This window comes from Maylandia zebra, linkage group LG7, assembly GCF_041146795.1.
Source record: "Maylandia zebra isolate NMK-2024a linkage group LG7, Mzebra_GT3a, whole genome shotgun sequence".
Taxonomy (NCBI): domain Eukaryota; kingdom Metazoa; phylum Chordata; class Actinopteri; order Cichliformes; family Cichlidae; genus Maylandia; species Maylandia zebra.
The window spans coordinates 64,142,840-64,161,318 of record NC_135173.1 but is presented as its reverse complement, the minus strand read 5'-3'; the positions used below and the strand labels follow the sequence as shown (position 1 = coordinate 64,161,318).

At 38.1% G+C, this 18,479-nt stretch overlaps 2 protein-coding genes across 2 annotated transcripts; both read left to right on the top strand.

The window, feature by feature from the left end:
- Nucleotides 1-12,084: 12,084 nt before the first annotated feature.
- LOC101467741 (eotaxin) lies at nucleotides 12,085-13,225 on the top strand. The gene is made up of 3 exons (XM_004566099.4): nucleotides 12,085-12,192; nucleotides 12,752-12,875; nucleotides 13,003-13,225. The coding sequence occupies exons 1-3, from the start codon at nucleotides 12,132-12,134 to the stop codon at nucleotides 13,091-13,093; spliced, it is 276 nt and encodes a 91-aa protein (XP_004566156.1). The 5' UTR covers nucleotides 12,085-12,131; the 3' UTR covers nucleotides 13,094-13,225.
- Nucleotides 13,226-16,792: 3,567 nt separating this feature from the next.
- LOC101467430 (C-C motif chemokine 4) lies at nucleotides 16,793-18,479 on the top strand. The gene is made up of 3 exons (XM_004566098.3): nucleotides 16,793-16,920; nucleotides 17,660-17,783; nucleotides 18,237-18,479. The coding sequence occupies exons 1-3, from the start codon at nucleotides 16,860-16,862 to the stop codon at nucleotides 18,328-18,330; spliced, it is 279 nt and encodes a 92-aa protein (XP_004566155.1). The 5' UTR covers nucleotides 16,793-16,859; the 3' UTR covers nucleotides 18,331-18,479.

Genomic DNA, 18,479 nt, shown 5'->3' with positions numbered 1-18,479 from the left:
AAAGTGGCAAGGAAGCCTCATCCTGATAGTCTATTGTATATAATTGCATTGTTTCCAGAGGTGGTAAGTAACAAAGCACAAATATTTTGGTACTGTACTTAAGTACAATTTTCAGATATCTGTCCTTTACTTGAGTATTTTCTTTTTACTACTTTTTACTTTTACTCCTACTTTTACTTACTGTACTTTCTGCTCCTTACATTTTCAAAACAGGCACGTAACGCATTTGGGGGGAGGTACTATTTCCTCACTGCGAACATCCAAACTTTAAACCGATTTGAGCCTGAACAGAAACACATAAAAGGCGGTCCTGTTCATTTATTAATCACCAGAGGATGTGGCATAAAAACAGATGATGTGTGTACCAAACTCAGGGGTTAAAAGTGTGAAGGTGCTTTTTGTTGTTGTTGTTGTTGTTATTGCCACAACACTTAGCCCTACTGAACAGGAGCGAGTATAAATAAAGACAGTGACTTTTTTAAGCGTTAGGTCTTTCAAATGAACTTTTCTATCAGTGACAGCAACATACAAACTGTTTGTGTGGCGTTTGTCTCACAGTGTGTTGCTGGCTAAAGGTCCAGCTGCTCTGTTTAACAGGGAGAGAAAAAAAAGAGCTAAAGTCACTCAGAGATGGAGAAAGATAAGGAAGACAGGATGGGAGAGAAAGAAGAGAGCTTAGCTTTCAAGGTACGGACTGCTCCAGTGGGGTTTAATAAACTGGTAATTTAAAGTCTTTATGTTTTTAAATCAGACATTGGCTCTGTAGGAAACAGAAAACAAAGATTTTTTTTTCTTTTGGTTCAAGCTGAGGATAAGTAGAATTAAAAATAGCCTAAAGTTTGTATTCCCATCTATTTTATCTATCTATCCTAATCTATTTTATTTTATCATTATGTTAATAAAGCACAAAGTTCAGCCAATCCTCCAAAGAGCAACTTTTTACTTTCTTACTTTTAGTACATTTGAGAGCCTGTACATTTTTGCTTTTACTTGAGTAAAGACGTTGAATCAGTACTTCAGCTTTTACTGAAGTACGTTTTACTAATAGCATTTGTACTTCTACTTAAGTACAGGATGTCTGCACTTTTGCCAACTCTGGTTATTTCTCTTCATTGGCTCCCTGTTAAATCCAGAATCAAATTTAAAGTCTTTCTCACATATAAGCTTGAATAATCAGCTCATCTTATGTCACAGACCTCAGAGGACCTTATCACTCCAGCAGAACACTTTGGTCACAGACTGCGGGGTTAGTTGTGGTCCCTAGGGTTTTTAACTTTTTTTTTTTAGCTTTTTTTCCCCAGCTTTCAGGCCCCTCTTCTGTGGAAGCAGCTCCCAGTTTGGATTCAGGAGACAGACACTATCTCTACCTTTAAGATTAAGCTTAAAAGTTTCCTTTTTGACAACACATATAGTTAGGGCTGCATCAGATGACCCTGAATCCTTCCTTAGTTGTGCTGCAATAGGTGTAGGCTGCTGGGGGATTCCCATGATGCACTGTGTGTTTATACACCACTCTGCATTTAATTATTTGTTAATAATACTTATCTCTGACTTTCTCTTTTCAAACTACTTTCTCAAAACCTCTGACTCATCAGACAAAACCTCATGATTGCATGGGAACAGTTTTATCAGCAATAAAAACCACACAGTGTCTTCAGATCACATACACAACCAGTCAAGATAATAACTCTACTGAGCATCCGTTTCACACCGCAGCAAGTGATGTACCAAAACACGAGTATAGTGTAAAGATTCAAGATTATGTTAGCATTGTACTTCCCTCATTTACAGGTGATACGTGCTGTATATGGCTCCAGTCTTAGACTAATGAATGTGGACAGTTTCACATTCTCTCATCCTGCTTGGTTTTGAGACGCATAAGTCAAGGAAACATTATAGTAAACAATGAATTATGTAGATTACTTTTATAAGTAAAATTACGGTCTTCTACTTTCTTTCATTTGGGTTGTTACAGTTTTATCACAGAGAATCAAATTTCATCATGATTATTAGAAGTGATTTATTGTGGTAGATCTCACTCCTCCTCATCTGCCTCCTCTCTGATTGTTTCCTCCCGTTCTTGGTATCAAACCTTCAGCTCACTGGAACTCGCCGGTCGCTTTATTAGCAATCAGTGTGAACGATTTTGAGTTGTCGCGTTCACGGAATGACAACAGAGCTGTAGTCGTGTTGTGTTTCCTGTTGTTACCATTGAGTGAGAATTTGTTTCGAGCTTTTTGAAAAGAATTTAAATAAGAATTGAAAATTGTGTCTAACTAGATGACAACAATTTAAGGTTTTGCCAAAAGAGTGATTGATTCAGGGAGTTAGTTTTGGAGAACCAGAGTTTGTGTTTTAGCAATACAAAAAAAAAAAAAAAAAAATGCTGAACACACAGGACGAGAAAACGTGTGAAGCTGCCCTTTTTCATAAGCAAACTGCAGTATGAGACATAGACTTTGTGTATATGTAAATATATCTCTGAAGGTAGTGTACATTGATGTTTTTATACATTGATTTCTGATTTTCCTGCACATTTTTGGAGATGACAACACGCCACGTGAAGCTGGAAAGGCTTGATTTACATGTCCCGACTCTGTTTTTGTAACCAGTGCTGAGCTCTGGTATTATCCTGACGTTTTATGAGTGCAATCTGATAACATGCGGTTCTCAGCACTGATAAAATTGTTTTGATGTGATTGTGCGGTGTAGCCATGAGACTCAGAGGTGAATGTAGTTCGTGTTCAAAGTGTAAAAGAATTAATATTTAGTTTAGTCTTGCACTCAAAGAAATAATTCATTTTATCTAGCCACGTATATTCCATCTAAACAAATCATGTTATGTTAATCTATCTTGATTGTGTTGTTTCAACACGATATATGTTTGTAGGTTTAACATAATATTAATACATATTAATATTAATAACATAATATCTCACAAGGAGGCTCACGCCTCTTGGCTTGATGCCCTTCTACAGCCGTGTCTGGCTCTCCTTCTTTGACAGTGGTGGGACACATAGTAAACATTCCAGTGGACTACCTCTGTGACCTGAATGAGCTCTTTTCTGGGGAATTAAAAGAAAAGGTTGCAAGAGTCATCAAGATGCACAGCACCATGTAAGTTTGTACGTCATTCTTTAGAATTTCGTGAGTCAACTCAAAAAAATGAAATTGAGTGGTTGCTACATGCACAAGATCCAAACTTGTAATTTGAGCTAAATAATTCCATGTTTCTATCATGTAGCATCTGTCAGCCTGTATCATGTCATCTTGTTGAGATGACATGATACAATCTAGTAAGAGTGGTTAGTTGCCTGGATCCAGCCACTCTTACTAGATTGTATCATGTCATCTCAACAAGAACAAATTAAGTTGCTGAATTTCATGCAGATGCTACATGATTTAATTCCGTTCACCATAGAAACATTGAATTATTTAGCTCAAATTACAAGTTTGGATCTTGTGCATGTAGCAACCACCCAATTTCATTTTTTTGAGTGATTTGGTCACATTATAAGAAGTGGGTAGCTTCTGAGAAAAGAAATAGGCCTTAGCAAGTGTGAAAAACTGTAAAGAACTTGAGGAAATAATTTTTCTTTTGTCTTTTTTAACATAGAACATGTTTTTTTCATGTGTTTTTATCTATTATCACACACACACACACACACACACACACACACACACACACACACACACACACACACACACACACACACACACACACACACACACACACACAAAACTAAATAAAAACTAAATCAAGGTGACAGAATGATCGTGAAGAAAAGGTTGCAGATGCAAGCACGGAAGTGATTTAGATGCACACTTGCTCCTTTACACCACTGAACACAGATAAGATCTTGTGTGCATGAAGTTACGATTACTTCACTTCACCACACATACATTTTCATTAAAATGGGGGAATGACTCATGACAAACATGTTTTAGTGGTTTTGTTTGTGCATTTATAATGCAATAGTCATTATGCAGTCTAAAGCACCTCTTTATCTTATCTTTAGCTTTGAATACAAGTTTTTACAATAATATAAAGAATAATCAACACATACAGTCAAAACTATTCCTTTAGCGAACAGTCAAACTGACTAGAATGTGAACATCCAAATGTGAGGAACACTACTGAAAACTACACATGAGGCTGAAATGAAAAGAAAATATTCAGTTGTGGAAATCAGCAAAAATGTATGAACGACTATATAGAGTTCTATAAACAGTGTAAACTGTATGTAGAAAGATAGACGTGCTTTTTGTAAGATGCTGTGTTCCTGTAGACTGTGTTCCTCATCATTGTTAGTAATCAGTCCACGACTGTTGTGTCATCTCCATCTAATGGAGTTTTTCACATGGACGGTTTCGTGGTTGAAGACAGCATACAGGCGAGGGAACAGCATACATCCATGGGGAATGCCAAGGTTCAGGGTGACAGGGTGCAAACATGACACTCAGGGGACATTTCATGTGGACCAGAGTCATCCTTTCACTATGGCCAAAGTGAGTGAAACTGGCCTGTGGTCATTTAGACTACCGGTACTCACATGTTTCTGCTCAGGTATGGGCTCAGTGGTTTTGGATTTGAGGCAGGAAGGCATGATTGCTTCGGTCAGGCTGAGGTTGAAGATTTCCCTGAATACCTCAGCTAGCTGGTCTGCACATGCCTCAAGTACACGTTCTGGGACACCGTCAGGCCCTGATGCTTTCCAGTTTCTGACTCCACGCAGTGCACTCCTTGCTTTCCTTCTGTTCGGTCTCAGCTCCAGGTGATCCGGCTCCAACTGAGCCGTGTGTCTAGTGCCAGTGTTAAAATGAGCAAAGAACATGGTTAAGGTCCTCGGGCTGCGTGTAATTTGTTGTTGCAGTGTTGCATTATTTTTATCTGTGTGAACCTCCAAGTATCTGCTTCCCCAGATCATCACTAACACATGGTCACACTGGTCAGAAACATACACACAAGTAACCTGCTGTAGCAGCATTCCTGTTGTTTCTTCCTCTCACAAGGAGGCTCACGCCTCTTGGGTTGATGCCCTTCTACAGCCGTGTCTGGCTCTCCTTCTTTGACTGTGGTGGGAGACATAGTAAACATTCCAGTGGACTACCTCTGCGACCTGAACGAGCTCTTTTCTGGGGATTTAAGCTCCTAATTAAAAGAAAAGGTTGCAAGAGTCATCAAGATGCACAGCACCATGTAAGTTTGTACGTCATTCTTTAGATACTTTTTAAATGAAACCGATGACAAAATGAAAGATGAATAATTTATGACCCACAGAAAACTAAAGAAAGAAGGGAGTAAACAGATTTGTACTTTTTATTTTTTCCATCTGCATGTTTATCAGAGTCCACACAGGAAAAGATCTGCTGCAAACAAACTTTCCCGTGGGCTCAGGAGCTCTATCAGCGCTACAAAACTGAAGGCAGCTGCTAGCCACCATGAAGATACATGTCTTTTAACCCATAACAACTTAATATACTATTAGTACATAATTGTTATAAAATATATTATTGTGTACATCTAACTTGCCTTTTCTTCCTGACCCTTGTGCTGCTGTAACAAGCAAATTTCCCCAATGTGGTATTAACCTCCTAAGACCCGAATTCTTCCACGGCATGCATTTTTAATTTCTCTTTGATAGTTGGGCATATTGGGGCCCGATGAATGTAAATACAAAGAATTACCAGATCTTTTGTTTTACCTTATTTTTGTCTTTAATAAAAATAAGAGCTACATATGAGGATATTCGTTTAAAAATTTGATAGAACAGTAGCAGTATAATGTCCTCGTAGGTGGATATCAGGCCCTTGTAGAGCAAAATTGAGTATTTTGATCTAAATAACCCAAAATGTGATGTCCACATATGTGGACGCCAGGTCCTAGGAGGTTAATAACGTTTATATCAGTCTTTGTTTTAAAGCTCTTTTACTACATAATAATTTGATAAGCTGCTGTCTGGTTTTAGAATCTCAAAGGTGTGAAGATTTGTTTGTTGTCAGTTATTGGTTATGAGCACGGCTGTGTCGGGGACATTTACGTTTCATTGGACCTATTTTCACTAAAGGAGACTCCTTACACTGAGGGGTTTATGTCTAGTTCTTTTGTGTATGATGTGACTTTTTCTCCTGCCTAATATGTTTTTATTTTCTTATAACACACATTTAAACACAGCCGAGTTCTTCCTAATGGTCAGAAAGTACAAAAGTCTGAGGTAACTAGTAAACATATCTGTATTCCATCTGTTTAAATAAAAGACTTTAAGGCAGTCATCATGCACAGTGATTTCTATTTTTTTACATATCCATCATTGTCAAACATCTGGATGTTTGAAACTCCACCAGTCCCCCAACCTGACCTAAATAATCACTTTCCTGATGAGTTTATGGGCTCAATCTCTTTTTTGGGACATGCTGAATAAAACATTAAAAGTATTTTCTATTTCTTTTTTTCTTTCTAAGTCCAAAGAAGAATTACCCAGGGTATGCTCAGTGAGCATGCAGTCAGCTCCACCTTTTCTTAAGTCGTTTGGTTTCAGAAAACCAAGATGACGACTTTGGAAACACAGACTTCAAGGCTTCAAAACGAGACTTCACACAACAGGGAACAATCAGAGGATGAACTGTACATCATCCTCTGATTCTGGACTGTATTTTATGAATATGTTAATGACATACAGTGAAGAGGTCCAGTATTGTGCAGAGATGAGACCACCGATTGGCTCCAGCTGCCTGTCAGAACAAGCCATTCAGGCTTGTTATGAGGGGGAAACTACCCACAGAGGCCCAAACTGTGTTATATACCAAGCTATAAATAAGCTTTTTAATGCTGTAAAGTAATGAGTCTGTGGGGATTAGCTCCCTTTTTGGAAGCCGCCTCATGTGTTGCTGAAAGTAACTGTAACTTTTGCCACTTCCATGCTGGCATCATATTTCAGCTTGAGTCAATCATGACCCAGGCTAGCCACTTATCAATCAAAGGGTAGTTACACCCTAAAGCTTGTTATTTCTTTTTTTACATTAAAAAAGAGCCATAATTTACAAACACACTTTATTAAAGACTGAAATTTGTTGACTGATGACATCAGCTCATCAGGAAAGTTTTTTCTGAGTCATTTCCTCATCAGCTTCCAGACACCAACTTGCCTCCTGCTGATCATTAGAAAAAAACCTAGAGACTAACTTTTACTTACAGTCTATGTTGCAGACATTTCCATCTAATGGCATGTTCCCAACCATCACAGCACAGTGTTACTGTATCATCAATGTTCTGCTGGAAACTTTCACTGGAACAGATTCAAGCATGTTATCTGATTGTTGAGGTTCTCTGACTAATACTAGAAAATCTTTATTCAAATCAATAAAAAGCACCTTGAGGTGAACCGATGCTATTTTCTGTAAACCTGAATTGAACCAAGTGTCACATGACCAATTTTAAACATGATCAGTGCATCAAATCTGCTGGAGTTCCACCGCTGAGTGAGAAACAGTTGGCACGTAAAAACATCTTGTAATTCAATATTTCTGATTCATTTGGGGTTCACATGGAAACATGAATCAAATGATGAGACAAAATAGAACAAAAAGCTGCTACTAATATTTTACTAATATTTTTTTACAGATTAATTTGCTAAACATTACTAAACATTTACAAATCAGAAAAAATGCTCTCATAGTTATCCAGAGACAAAAGCTGCTTTTCTTTGTGACATGTCTTTACAACCATTAAGAATGTGTTAAAAATAATTCATAGAAAATTTAAAAAATAGTGATTTTTTTTTCATGTGTCATATTGCAACTACTAAAAAACCTAAAATGAATCATTGCAGTCTTGTTTCATGTTCATTAAGTGCTTGGTATTAGCTGTATTTAAGCATTAATAGTGATTTCTTACTATAGGCTTCATTCACTCAGGCTCTTTTTCAAACACACATTTACACACTCTGATGGGCGCATCGGGGTCTGCCTCGGGGTCAGCTTTGTCACCATGTTTGGAGTGCAAAACTATTTATAAACAAAATGAAGAAATGTTGTCAGGCAAATTTTGTGAGGTGAGAAAGTGCAGCGTTTCCTGTTGAGACGCTTGGTGGACTTGATGCTGGAACCAAAAAGTTCCTGAATCTGGCAAACATGACATTAAACGTTATCACCATGCATAGACTGTGCAACTGTTGACTGATAAATGTCAGCTGAAACCACAGAATCACTGCTAATTTCACAGAACTACAGCACATTGTCTCTAAAAACAGATTCTCATGTGAGAACATGCAGCTCTGAGTCAGCTTGCAAAGGGCACATAGTTCATGCAGTTTATATCGACACTGTACGATCAGGGCACAGGACTGCACATGAGCCCGAAATAATTGGACTAATTGGTTTAGAGACACTGAGCAAGTCAGAGCTGCACTGAGGGGGCAAAGTGCTTTGCATGTGTAAGAACTCTGACTGCTGATGATTTGGACAATCCTCCAAATAGAGCGTTACGCCAAGAGCCGAGGCTCGAGGACCCCTTACTGATTATTGGCTTGTGCCGATCTAAAGCTACTGATTGAAACTGAATAATGAAGCCTTTGAATTAAAATATTATGACACGCAGTCAAAGGAAATGGCGATCGAGCTCAGACTGAAACTCCGTGTGAGTCACTGTTGATCTACAGGTTACTTTTATCTTTAGTAAGAGCTATTTCTGTGCTATGATTGGTTAGAAACCTGATTGGTACTTATCACAAAGACCATGAGATAAAAGGTATTCCTTCAGCTGATTAAAAATAAAAATGTTTTCAAATATTTTGCTGATATAAAGAAAAAATCTATAATTATTCAAAACTGAAAGATACAGCGCATTTGAGAGAAAGAGGGAAAACTCCTGTCTGTTGATAATATTTATTACTTGATTTATAAAACACACACACAACCACACACACGCAGAGGTAACATAAAGAAAATGCATAAATAAATATAAATATATAAATAATATTATAAATACAAATAAATGAAATAAATAACAGCAGTCCATCCACGTGAGCCTTTTCCCTCACTTTGCTGAAGCAACATGTTCAACAATGATTATGTGAAACCAAAGGCCAATCCGGTCTCATGATCAAATACAAAGAAAAAACACAATAAATAATTTCACTCTGAATTATGCTAAAAAAAAGACAGATATGTGTATTTGTGTATTAAAGTTGGAGGCTTTTACTTTGAATAACCTTTAGCTTTACTTTTTAGTTAAAACTGTGTAGGTGAGACCAGAGCTGAGAATCATAGCTGTAATTTTATGCTGATCTGTGGAATTTCACACACGCAAATGTGTGAAATTACAGACGCACCACGCACATGTACCCAGACCCATGCGTAATGGGTATTATATTTTACAATTTTACAATACCCAGATATGCAGTCGTTGTGTGGATTCCTCTCTGAACCACAAGCTGCTTCCTTGTGATAAGATCAGGGGCAACAGGCTTACAATGGAACACACAAATAGCAATCTCACACAATCTTTTCTGTTTGTCGCTGTCATCTATATCAGTCGAGATGGTATCACGAAAGGTGCTGGGCTGTGGTTAAAAGAGTACATTCTAATTTCTCAGATCTGCCTCTCATTTACTGGGGCTGCTAAAAGGTTAGAGACATTTTACTGCAACTTTTTACTTCATCATTGTTTCAGTTTTCTCGTAATAATGATTCACTGCTTTCTTTCAAGGAAACGCCTCCTCAGAGTGCACTTCAGTCACCTCGTTGACCACTCTACTGTTTTAATCACAATTCCAACATTTTGAGGCACTGACTTCTTTTTTTTTCTTAAAGTTACATTAAATATATATATTTAAGACTTTTCTGAAGTGGGGGAATGGGATGGGGTGATGACACACTGTTTTTTGTGGCTCTATAATTCCAAAATCGTTACAGATAAGGAGGAAAGTGCAAACTCCTATTCAAATTTCATGGTGAAATTAGTGTATAAATGCAGTTTTTTTGTTTCTGGCTTCACTTACAGCTGAACTTCAGAAAATGGTGATGGAATATTTTTCTGGGGCGTCAACCACAAAGCAGCACGGAGGCCAGCGACAGGGTTAAGGTATCTGCTTTTTGTGTTTTACTTAAGTCTCTTCTGGTGCAGAGCAACCCAAATGATGTTTGATGCAAAAGAGAGAAAATTTGTTCCTGTGATAACAGTTGCAGTGGTTACGGTCTGACCGACTAATGCTCGTCACACCAACACATGAACAGGAACTAAAGGTTGTGGTTAAACATTTGTCTGCGCCTGTTCATCTCTGAACTGTCCTTCACTTGTGAATAAAACAGTTTTGACTGGTGTTTGTTTCTGTTTGTTTTGCATGACTTTCCCATAGCTACTCTGTTCTGTGGAATTCATTAAATAATGCTTTCAGAAATAAATCCACACCACATGCAACCACGTTGACTAAGGCTCAGCTGTCAGTGAAGCACCAGTAAGAGCACACGTGCATGCTGGAATATAAAAATGGATAATCTGTTTTTCACAATTGAATTCAAATTCAAAGTTGCAAAGACTTATAAAAGAGTGCACTACCCACTTTATTACGTATGCCTGTTCAACTGCTTATTAATACTAATCAGCCAATCATATTGCGGTACTTTGGTGCATTTAGGCGTGTGCACGTGGTCAAGACAATTTGACGAAAATTAAACTGGGCGTCTAAATGACAAAAGAAGGTGAATTAAGGTGGCTTTGAACTTTGGCTGTTGGTGCCAGATGGGCTGGGAGCTTCTCCACACAGCCATGTCTAGAGTTCACATAGATTAGTCACAGTCTAAATAATACAAAATATCTTCTAAGCGGTTCTTTGGGTAAAAATACACTTTTGATGTGAGAGGTCAGAGGAGAGAGGCCAAACTAGCTTTCGTTGCAGTTGTCACGTTTGCTTGGCTGGAAAAAAAAAATGCTGGTTTGATTCGAGCTCAAATGCTGTTTGAGGTTGTGTCAGGAAAGGCATCCTGTGTAAAACCAAATCAAACTACTAACAACTAAACTAGTTGTGGTGGCCCCTTGTGTCAAGGAAGAAGCTAAAAGCAGCCTCTTCATCTTCGAGCTGATAGAAAGGCAATGGCAGATACAGAAGAGTATCTCTGAACACACAACATATCAAAGCATGAAGAAGATGGGCTTTGTCTGGTTAGTCTGCCTGATGGTGGATTAAGAATTTGGTTCAAATAACATGAGATCCATCCTACCTTGTCTGCTGGTGGTGGTGTCATGGGGTGTGGGATATTTTATTGGGCCTCTTAGTGACCACATCCATTACTTTTTAACCACAGTTTACCCATTGACTGACAGCTGCATCCAGCAGGATGGTTGTCGTGGTCCCAGGCTTGCCCATAAAAAACTCACAACCCTGGGTCCACACCCATGTGCCATGTCATGAAGCTCAAATCATCTGAAACTGGTTTCTTGAAGATGACAGCGCACTCACGTTACTCAAATGGCCTTCACATTCAGATGGAGAACCTTTGGGGCTTGATGGATGTGCAACCAACAAATCTGCAGCAAATATTTGATGTCAACATGGACCAAAACCTCTGGGGAATGTTTCCAGTATCTCGTTGAACCTGAGGCATGAGTGCTTGAGTCAGTTCATAAGCCAGATTGATTCAACCTGGTGTGATCAAGGTATAGCTGATAAAGTGTCAGGTGACTGTGATGTTGAGGGGGTCTGGAACCTCATACCAGCAGCTGTTTATCATTTCAGTTTTTAGAAATAGAAAATTTCCATTTTGCTTCCATTGCTTCTGAGTGAAGCAGGTGCCTATGAGTACTGTAGAGTCATGTGACTCGAGAACATATGGTAGTGAAAATGGAGTGATCGTTGTTAGTTGAGTTGAATCCATGTTACATCCTTGATGTTATCTATTTCTATACTCAAGGTGGAGGAGCTGCAGAGGTGTTGCTTGATGGGTGATTTTTAATCTACGTGTTTAAGTGACAAAGACATCTGTGTCTCTTACACTTCCTTTTACCCAAAAAGGCAAGTCACTACGACAGATCTGTTAAGACTGCCCTATTTATGAGTGTGGCAAAGCATTAAACTTTCAGATCACTTTTTAGAACGACAGCCAAAGAACATCATCACATCCAGAGTGAAGTCACCATGAAGGCCACAGTGGGACTGCTGCTTCTGCTGCTCACGGTTTATTGCTGCGCTGCTGCACGTAAGTCTGTCAGTCTGCATGTGGCTAAGGATAAATTACACCTGAGGCACTTTGATGTTTTTATTTCAATTTTCATCTAATTTAATAGTAATCATCATAAATTGCATGACTTACAAGGTTTGCATTTGACTAAATTAACCTCAGATTAGTTATGGTTTTTGGTGTGCTGTTATTTTGAGTAAATACATTTAAAAAGGTTGTTGTTTGGCTTTGGTTATAAAATATGCATGCGTAACAAAGATGCATTTGTACCACAGACATGATATTAGGTTTTCAGATGTCATGTTACAGAGTTAAAGTGACATCTGAAAACCTAATATCATGGATGAGGACCTCAAGGATGAGGTTTTGCATGGTGTCAACTAAGATGGATTTTGCAGGGTTAGCTTGTTATCATGAGTTGTACACTCATAACTAAGGCTGTGTTTAATCACTCATAGAGTCAGAAGGCCTCTGGCTATTTTTTGTCCAGAGGCTTCTTAGCAGGTTGATTCACGTAATTTTAACATGAAGGATGCTGAGGTCACTGAACTGATGTGGCTCTTTTTCTTTCTTCCAGCTGAAGCATTGGATGAGACAGCTCCTGGAGAATGCTGTTTCCATTTCTTTACAGAACGCATACCAGTGAAGAACATAGTCTCTGTCACCAAGACTCACAGCAGCTGTCTGGAAAAAGCATTTGTGTATGTCACCACAATGAGTAATTAGATTAATAATAACAGTTTCTGAACACAAAACAAATTGCACGAACATTTTACTGAGACACAGCGTAATATTTTCAGTACTAACTCTTTTGTAATATCCCTGCAGGATCCATACAGCCAAAGGAAGACGCTTCTGCGTGGGCCACAGTGTCACCTGGGCTCAAGATGCTTTTAAGAAAGAGCAGAGCAGTGACTAACAATGCTCTTCAGTGTCCACGATCAAGCATAATAACAGGCTCTGTTATGTTACTCTTCACTGCCAGCATTTTTATAATGACTGTATTTTACAAGACGCTTTGCAAAGCATAAATAAACCCATGTTCTCTTGATTTGCTTGCGATCCTCTCCAAGAATGTTTCAATTAAAAAAAAAAAAAAAACAAGCATCTGCAGTTGTGGTCAGAAGTTTCATGTCGATGATGAGTGTATGTAGTGTCACATTAATTTTGGGACTTTTAATTATTTTTTTTGAACTCAGGAATCTCAGGACGAGTGTACATGAACTTGTGTACTGTAAGAACATGCATGGATGTTTTTAACTTAGTGAAAGAGGTTTCATCGTGGGTAATTAAACATTAAGAAAGTTAGTGAATAGTTAATGAAGCATTAAAACCGCACAGGTCAGCCGTTTGTCCCGGGTATGAAGTGAGAAAACATTTGAAAAGTTTGTCACAACATAGACAGACAGGCACTGATGTCAGGATATCCAGCTCCTACAATGAAGCCTGCCTTCCTCACAATTTTGTACAGGTGTGAAATGCCCCTCTTCTTCGTGCCGATAGAAAATCTGCAGCAGCGTTTTGCAGATGTTGAAGGAGTCTGTGCTGACTCCTGCAAGGCTTCTCTGCCTCCCTCGGCTAGACTCTGAGTACCTTCTGCATGCGCTTGAGCTCCTGCTGATCACCAACTTTCACGTTACCTGTGATCCAGGGCTTGTTGTTAGCATAGCAATATACAGTCCTTACTGGAACAACAACATCCATACAGAAGTTCATGTTGCAATAATAATGTATACTTTATTGATCCCCGTGGGGAAATTAATCTCTCTGCATTTAACCCATTCACTCAGTGAAGCAGTGTGCAGCCACTAATCAGGTGCCCAGGGAGCCGTGTGTAGGGACGATACCTTGCTCAGGTGCTTCTGGGTAGCCATTCAGTGGATTCGAACCCTGACCTTCCAACTACCTACTGAGCACAACATAGCCTGATATGGGGTCACAAGTTTTTCACTCCTGGAACAGTACATGCTACATTTTGACATTTATTTTTTTTTTACCATATATTTTTGCAATTTCACCATTGGATTTTAACTGAAACAGTGAAGGGCATCAACAGATGTATAATATTAATTAAGAATTGTAGGCATTTTTATTCACAGTCCTCCATTTTCAGAGGCTTAAAGAAACTGAATAATTGAGTGAGAGCAGTTTCATGGCCAAGTGAGGCCTGTTCCTGGTATTACGTGACAAATAAGCAGTTTAATGTCTAACTTGTCTTAGAGAAGACAGAAGATTTTTTAAAAAGTGGATGATTGCAGAAAATCTTCCCTCACATCTTGAGGAGAAACGTGTATCATTCTCAAACTCGACAATCAAGAGAAACGTTCATGAATGGGAATACAGAGTTTACTGATGGCGGCTGCAGTCAAAGAAGAAGATCTCAGGAAAGAAATTCTTTTTGTTGTGACTTTTATGGAGTAAATTACAAAAATGAACAGGAACGACTAGAAAAAGTGTCTTCCAGATTTATGAGACAGACCATCTGCCCATTCCCAGCATGATCCCTCAGGAGGCCAGCTTTTTTATGGTCAACCATAATAAAGCTCTAGTTATTTTAATCTGTGAACAGATTAAACAGCAATTTTATAATGACTGTATTTTCTAAGATGTTTTGCAAAGCATAAGTAAACCCACGATTGTTTTGCTTTCGATGCCCTCCAGGAATCTCTCTAATACTGTGGTCAGAAATTTACATACACTCATTATGGCCAGATTGGGTGTACATAAACCACAACTATATGAACACACGGAAATTTTGAATGAAAAGGATACGCTTTAATTGCAGGGTGTTTTTGAACAAATGACATTGCTCACTGGACACATGTGGACTCTCACGGTCTAAAACTGAATCTGCCTGCACTCTGACAGTATAAACACTAGGGAGAGTAGTGTTTGTGCGGTGTTATAAAAGGGGCGCTGCAAGGTTAGAACACTCATTGCTATGAACCTGTTATGTTTTGATGTGTGTGTGTGACCTCCTGCGTGCAGTAATAAATAGCTTGATCACAGCTCCTACCATGTTGCAGACTTTATTTACAAAGTTCCACGACAGCTGGAGCAGAAGATTCAAATTAATAAATAATATCAATAAATCTGCAGGAAGTGTGTGATGTTATCATGTCAACATGGATAAAAAATCTCTCCAAATGTTTTCAGCACCTTTTTGAATCTATACAATGAAAAACGTGATACAATAAATATGGTCCAACTCAGTACAGTGTGCATAACTGTGTTCACTGAATGCATATATGTGTGCACATATGCAACCTGTTACCCTCCGAGTGACGAGTTACTGTCATTGCTGATTGTAGCGGGTGCCCACTACTGCAGAGTCATTTGGCTGGAGAATAAGTAGTAACCGTGCTGTCCAGTGTAGCGAGTGATGTATTCACCATTTTTGTGACCAAACAATATTTACAAAAATAAATAAGAAAGTCAACTTCATAGTTAACTCAGTAAAAATAAACATAACTGAACTTAAATCAGCAGAAATTATGGTCACATGCACACAGCTATACTGACCTGGTCCTTTCTCCCACTAACATCTTCTGCTATCCAAACAATTTCTCCTCTGAACTATTCCATGCAGTAGGTAAGACAAATATTACCATTCTCATAAACGTATAATGCTACTCTTTATTAGCTATAAAAACTAAGGTGTAGTCAATACATATCACAACAATAAATCCATTTCTCAACAAACACAAAGTCAAATTACAAGACTTTATCAAATTACAAGAATTCTCCCCCTTCTTGACCTGGTCTCTTCCTGTGATCTCAGACTAACCTGGACGCTATAAATACGGGGAATTGAAACTACATTTCCTCCTATTGTTCCTGGCGGCACACAGGTAGGTTAGGTGAGTTCAAACTAGACAATTAACAAACTTGTCAGAGTTGATTTAAACCAAGATGTTACATTAAATAATCTGTAACAGTGCGAAACATAAACAAACCCGGGATAGTACACGTTTGCCTACTACAGAATACATATGAGATATGGCTAAATCAAAACAAGAATGTTAACTAAGAATATCCAGCTTTTAACTCTGAACAAAAGGTGTTCTCACCCACTTTGTCACACAAACATTATAAAGGAGGTCATGATAGCTGGCATATTAATGATCATGAAACTGACCTCATGGCCCATTATTAGTCAGTGGTGCTAGTTTCAGTCATTATGCAAATGTACTGGTTATAAGGTTGGGGAACCCTGCAGTCGAGCTGAGACTAAACAAGTAATTGAATAAGCGACAAAATGTTTCTTGCACTGAAGACGCTATGTCCAGATGAACAGAATCAGCTTTGGGGGATTATAAAGAATCATATGGCAGAAATAAACAGACATTATGCTGTTACGCATGTCTTCTCAAACAAAATTACTTTAATTAAAAAAATTAAAAATGTGGTCATCGTTCTCAGCTGACTTGAATAGATGGAACATGATGTTATCTGTTTCCATAATCGATGTGGAGAAGCTGCAGAGGTGTTGCTTGGTGAGTGATCTTTAATCTACATGTTTAAGTGGTGGTGTGTCTCTTACACTTCCTTTTACCCAAAAAGGCAACTCACTATAATAGATCTGTTAAGACTGCCCTTTGTATCAGTGTGACAAAGCATTAAGTATTCAGTTAACTTTCTAGAGCGACAGCCGAAGGACATCATCACATCAGAGTGAAGTCAACATGAAGGCCACAGTGGGACTGCTGCTTCTGCTGCTCACGGTTTATTGCTGCGCTGCTGGACGTAAGTCTGTCAGTCTGCTTTTAACTGGGGATAAATGCCCTCTTGAATGTTTTTATTAGATTTTTATCTGATTTTATTAGTAATCGTCATAACTTAAATGAGTTACAAGTTAAAAACTTTTACTGTTTATTGTGAATGAACTTCACATTACGTGGGTGAGGTTATTACAAAACTTCAAAAGGGCGATGAGTTATTTTAAAAATTCATTTTCAAATGTTTTGAGTTTGATGACAAAACACGTTAAAATGTTACGAAGACAAACTTTTGCTTTTATCACATACATGACGTGAGGTTATGTATGTGTTTACTTTATGACCGTTTGATCCAGATAAAAAAAATAAGCTGTGGCGTTTTTAGAAACGAAGTGACAGTTTGACCTGAACAACCGGTCGAAAGATAATAATCAGAGGAAGAAAGACTTTATTTTTGTTCTAAAGAAAGCATATATATATATATATATATATATATATATATATATATATATATATATATATATATATATATATATATATTATATGTACAACACTACTGGGTCACTAACAAATTACACATATAGCTCAGCCATGGAGAGCAATGCCATGAAGCTCCCAGCACACAGTTTTGTGACCTGAGCGCTCTGACAGTGTTAATGTCATTGCCTTTCTATTTAAAGACTGAGTTCCAGGCTGAGTGCTCAACACCTTTGACACATGCTGCTATGAAACTGAATTGTTTACTGTCTTTTTATTTTTTCTTTCAGCTCAAGGAGTGCTTGAAATGTCTCCTGGACAATGCTGTTTCAAATTCTTTACTGGAAGGATACCACCGAAGAAAATAGTCTCTGTCATCAAGACTCACAGCGCCTGTCTGGAAAAAGCATTTGTGTATGTCACCACAATGAGTAATTACAGTAATCGTAATTTCTGAACACAAAACAGTGTGCATGCTTTTTTAGGGTCTTCTCTCACTGTCCCTCTTCACCTGTTTTTCTTTCCCTTCTTTCCCTAATAATAATAATAATAATAATAATGATAATAATAATAATAATAATAATAATAATTTTATTATTAAGATCTATCAAGTGGAGCAATTTGGCAAAGCCATGACCAAAAATAAATGGAAAAATAAATCAGTTGGGCATCTTTCTTGTCCTTCAGACAATAATCAATAATAATTATTGTTAAGTACCGAATGGGACAGGCAAAAAAAAGAAGAAGAAGAAACCCGAAAAAAAAAACCCCACCAACAGCAACAAAAACAAAAAAACTCAGAATCCATAAACACGCGAGTCACAGCGTGGTATCTTCTGTTCTAACTCTTTTGTAATCTTCCTGCAGGATCGGTACAGCCGCCGGGAGGCGCATCTGTGTGAGTCAGAGTGTCACCTGGGCTCAAGAAGCTTTTAAGCAAAAGCAGATCGGTGATGAATGAATGCTCTTCAGAGTTCATGATCAGCCATAATAAAGCTCTGTGTTATGTTAACCCATGCTAGCAGCAATTTTATAATGACTGTATTTTCCAAAATGCTTTGTGTATATATATTAAAAAAACAACCCACGCATGTTTTTTCAATAAAAATG

Bases quoted from the DNA above. Each gene is read 5' to 3' on its own strand.
- LOC101467741 (XM_004566099.4), top strand. From the start codon at position 12,132: ATGAAGGCCACAGTGGGACTGCTGCTTCTGCTGCTCACGGTTTATTGC. The intron at 12,193-12,751 runs GTAAGTCTGTCA...TCTTTCTTCCAG, and splicing joins TTATTGCTGCGCTGCTGCAC to CTGAAGCATTGGATGAGACA. The intron at 12,876-13,002 runs GTATGTCACCAC...ATATCCCTGCAG, and splicing joins TGTCTGGAAAAAGCATTTGT to GATCCATACAGCCAAAGGAA.
- LOC101467430 (XM_004566098.3), top strand. From the start codon at position 16,860: ATGAAGGCCACAGTGGGACTGCTGCTTCTGCTGCTCACGGTTTATTGC. The intron at 16,921-17,659 runs GTAAGTCTGTCA...TTTTTCTTTCAG, and splicing joins TTATTGCTGCGCTGCTGGAC to CTCAAGGAGTGCTTGAAATG. The intron at 17,784-18,236 runs GTATGTCACCAC...ATCTTCCTGCAG, and splicing joins TGTCTGGAAAAAGCATTTGT to GATCGGTACAGCCGCCGGGA.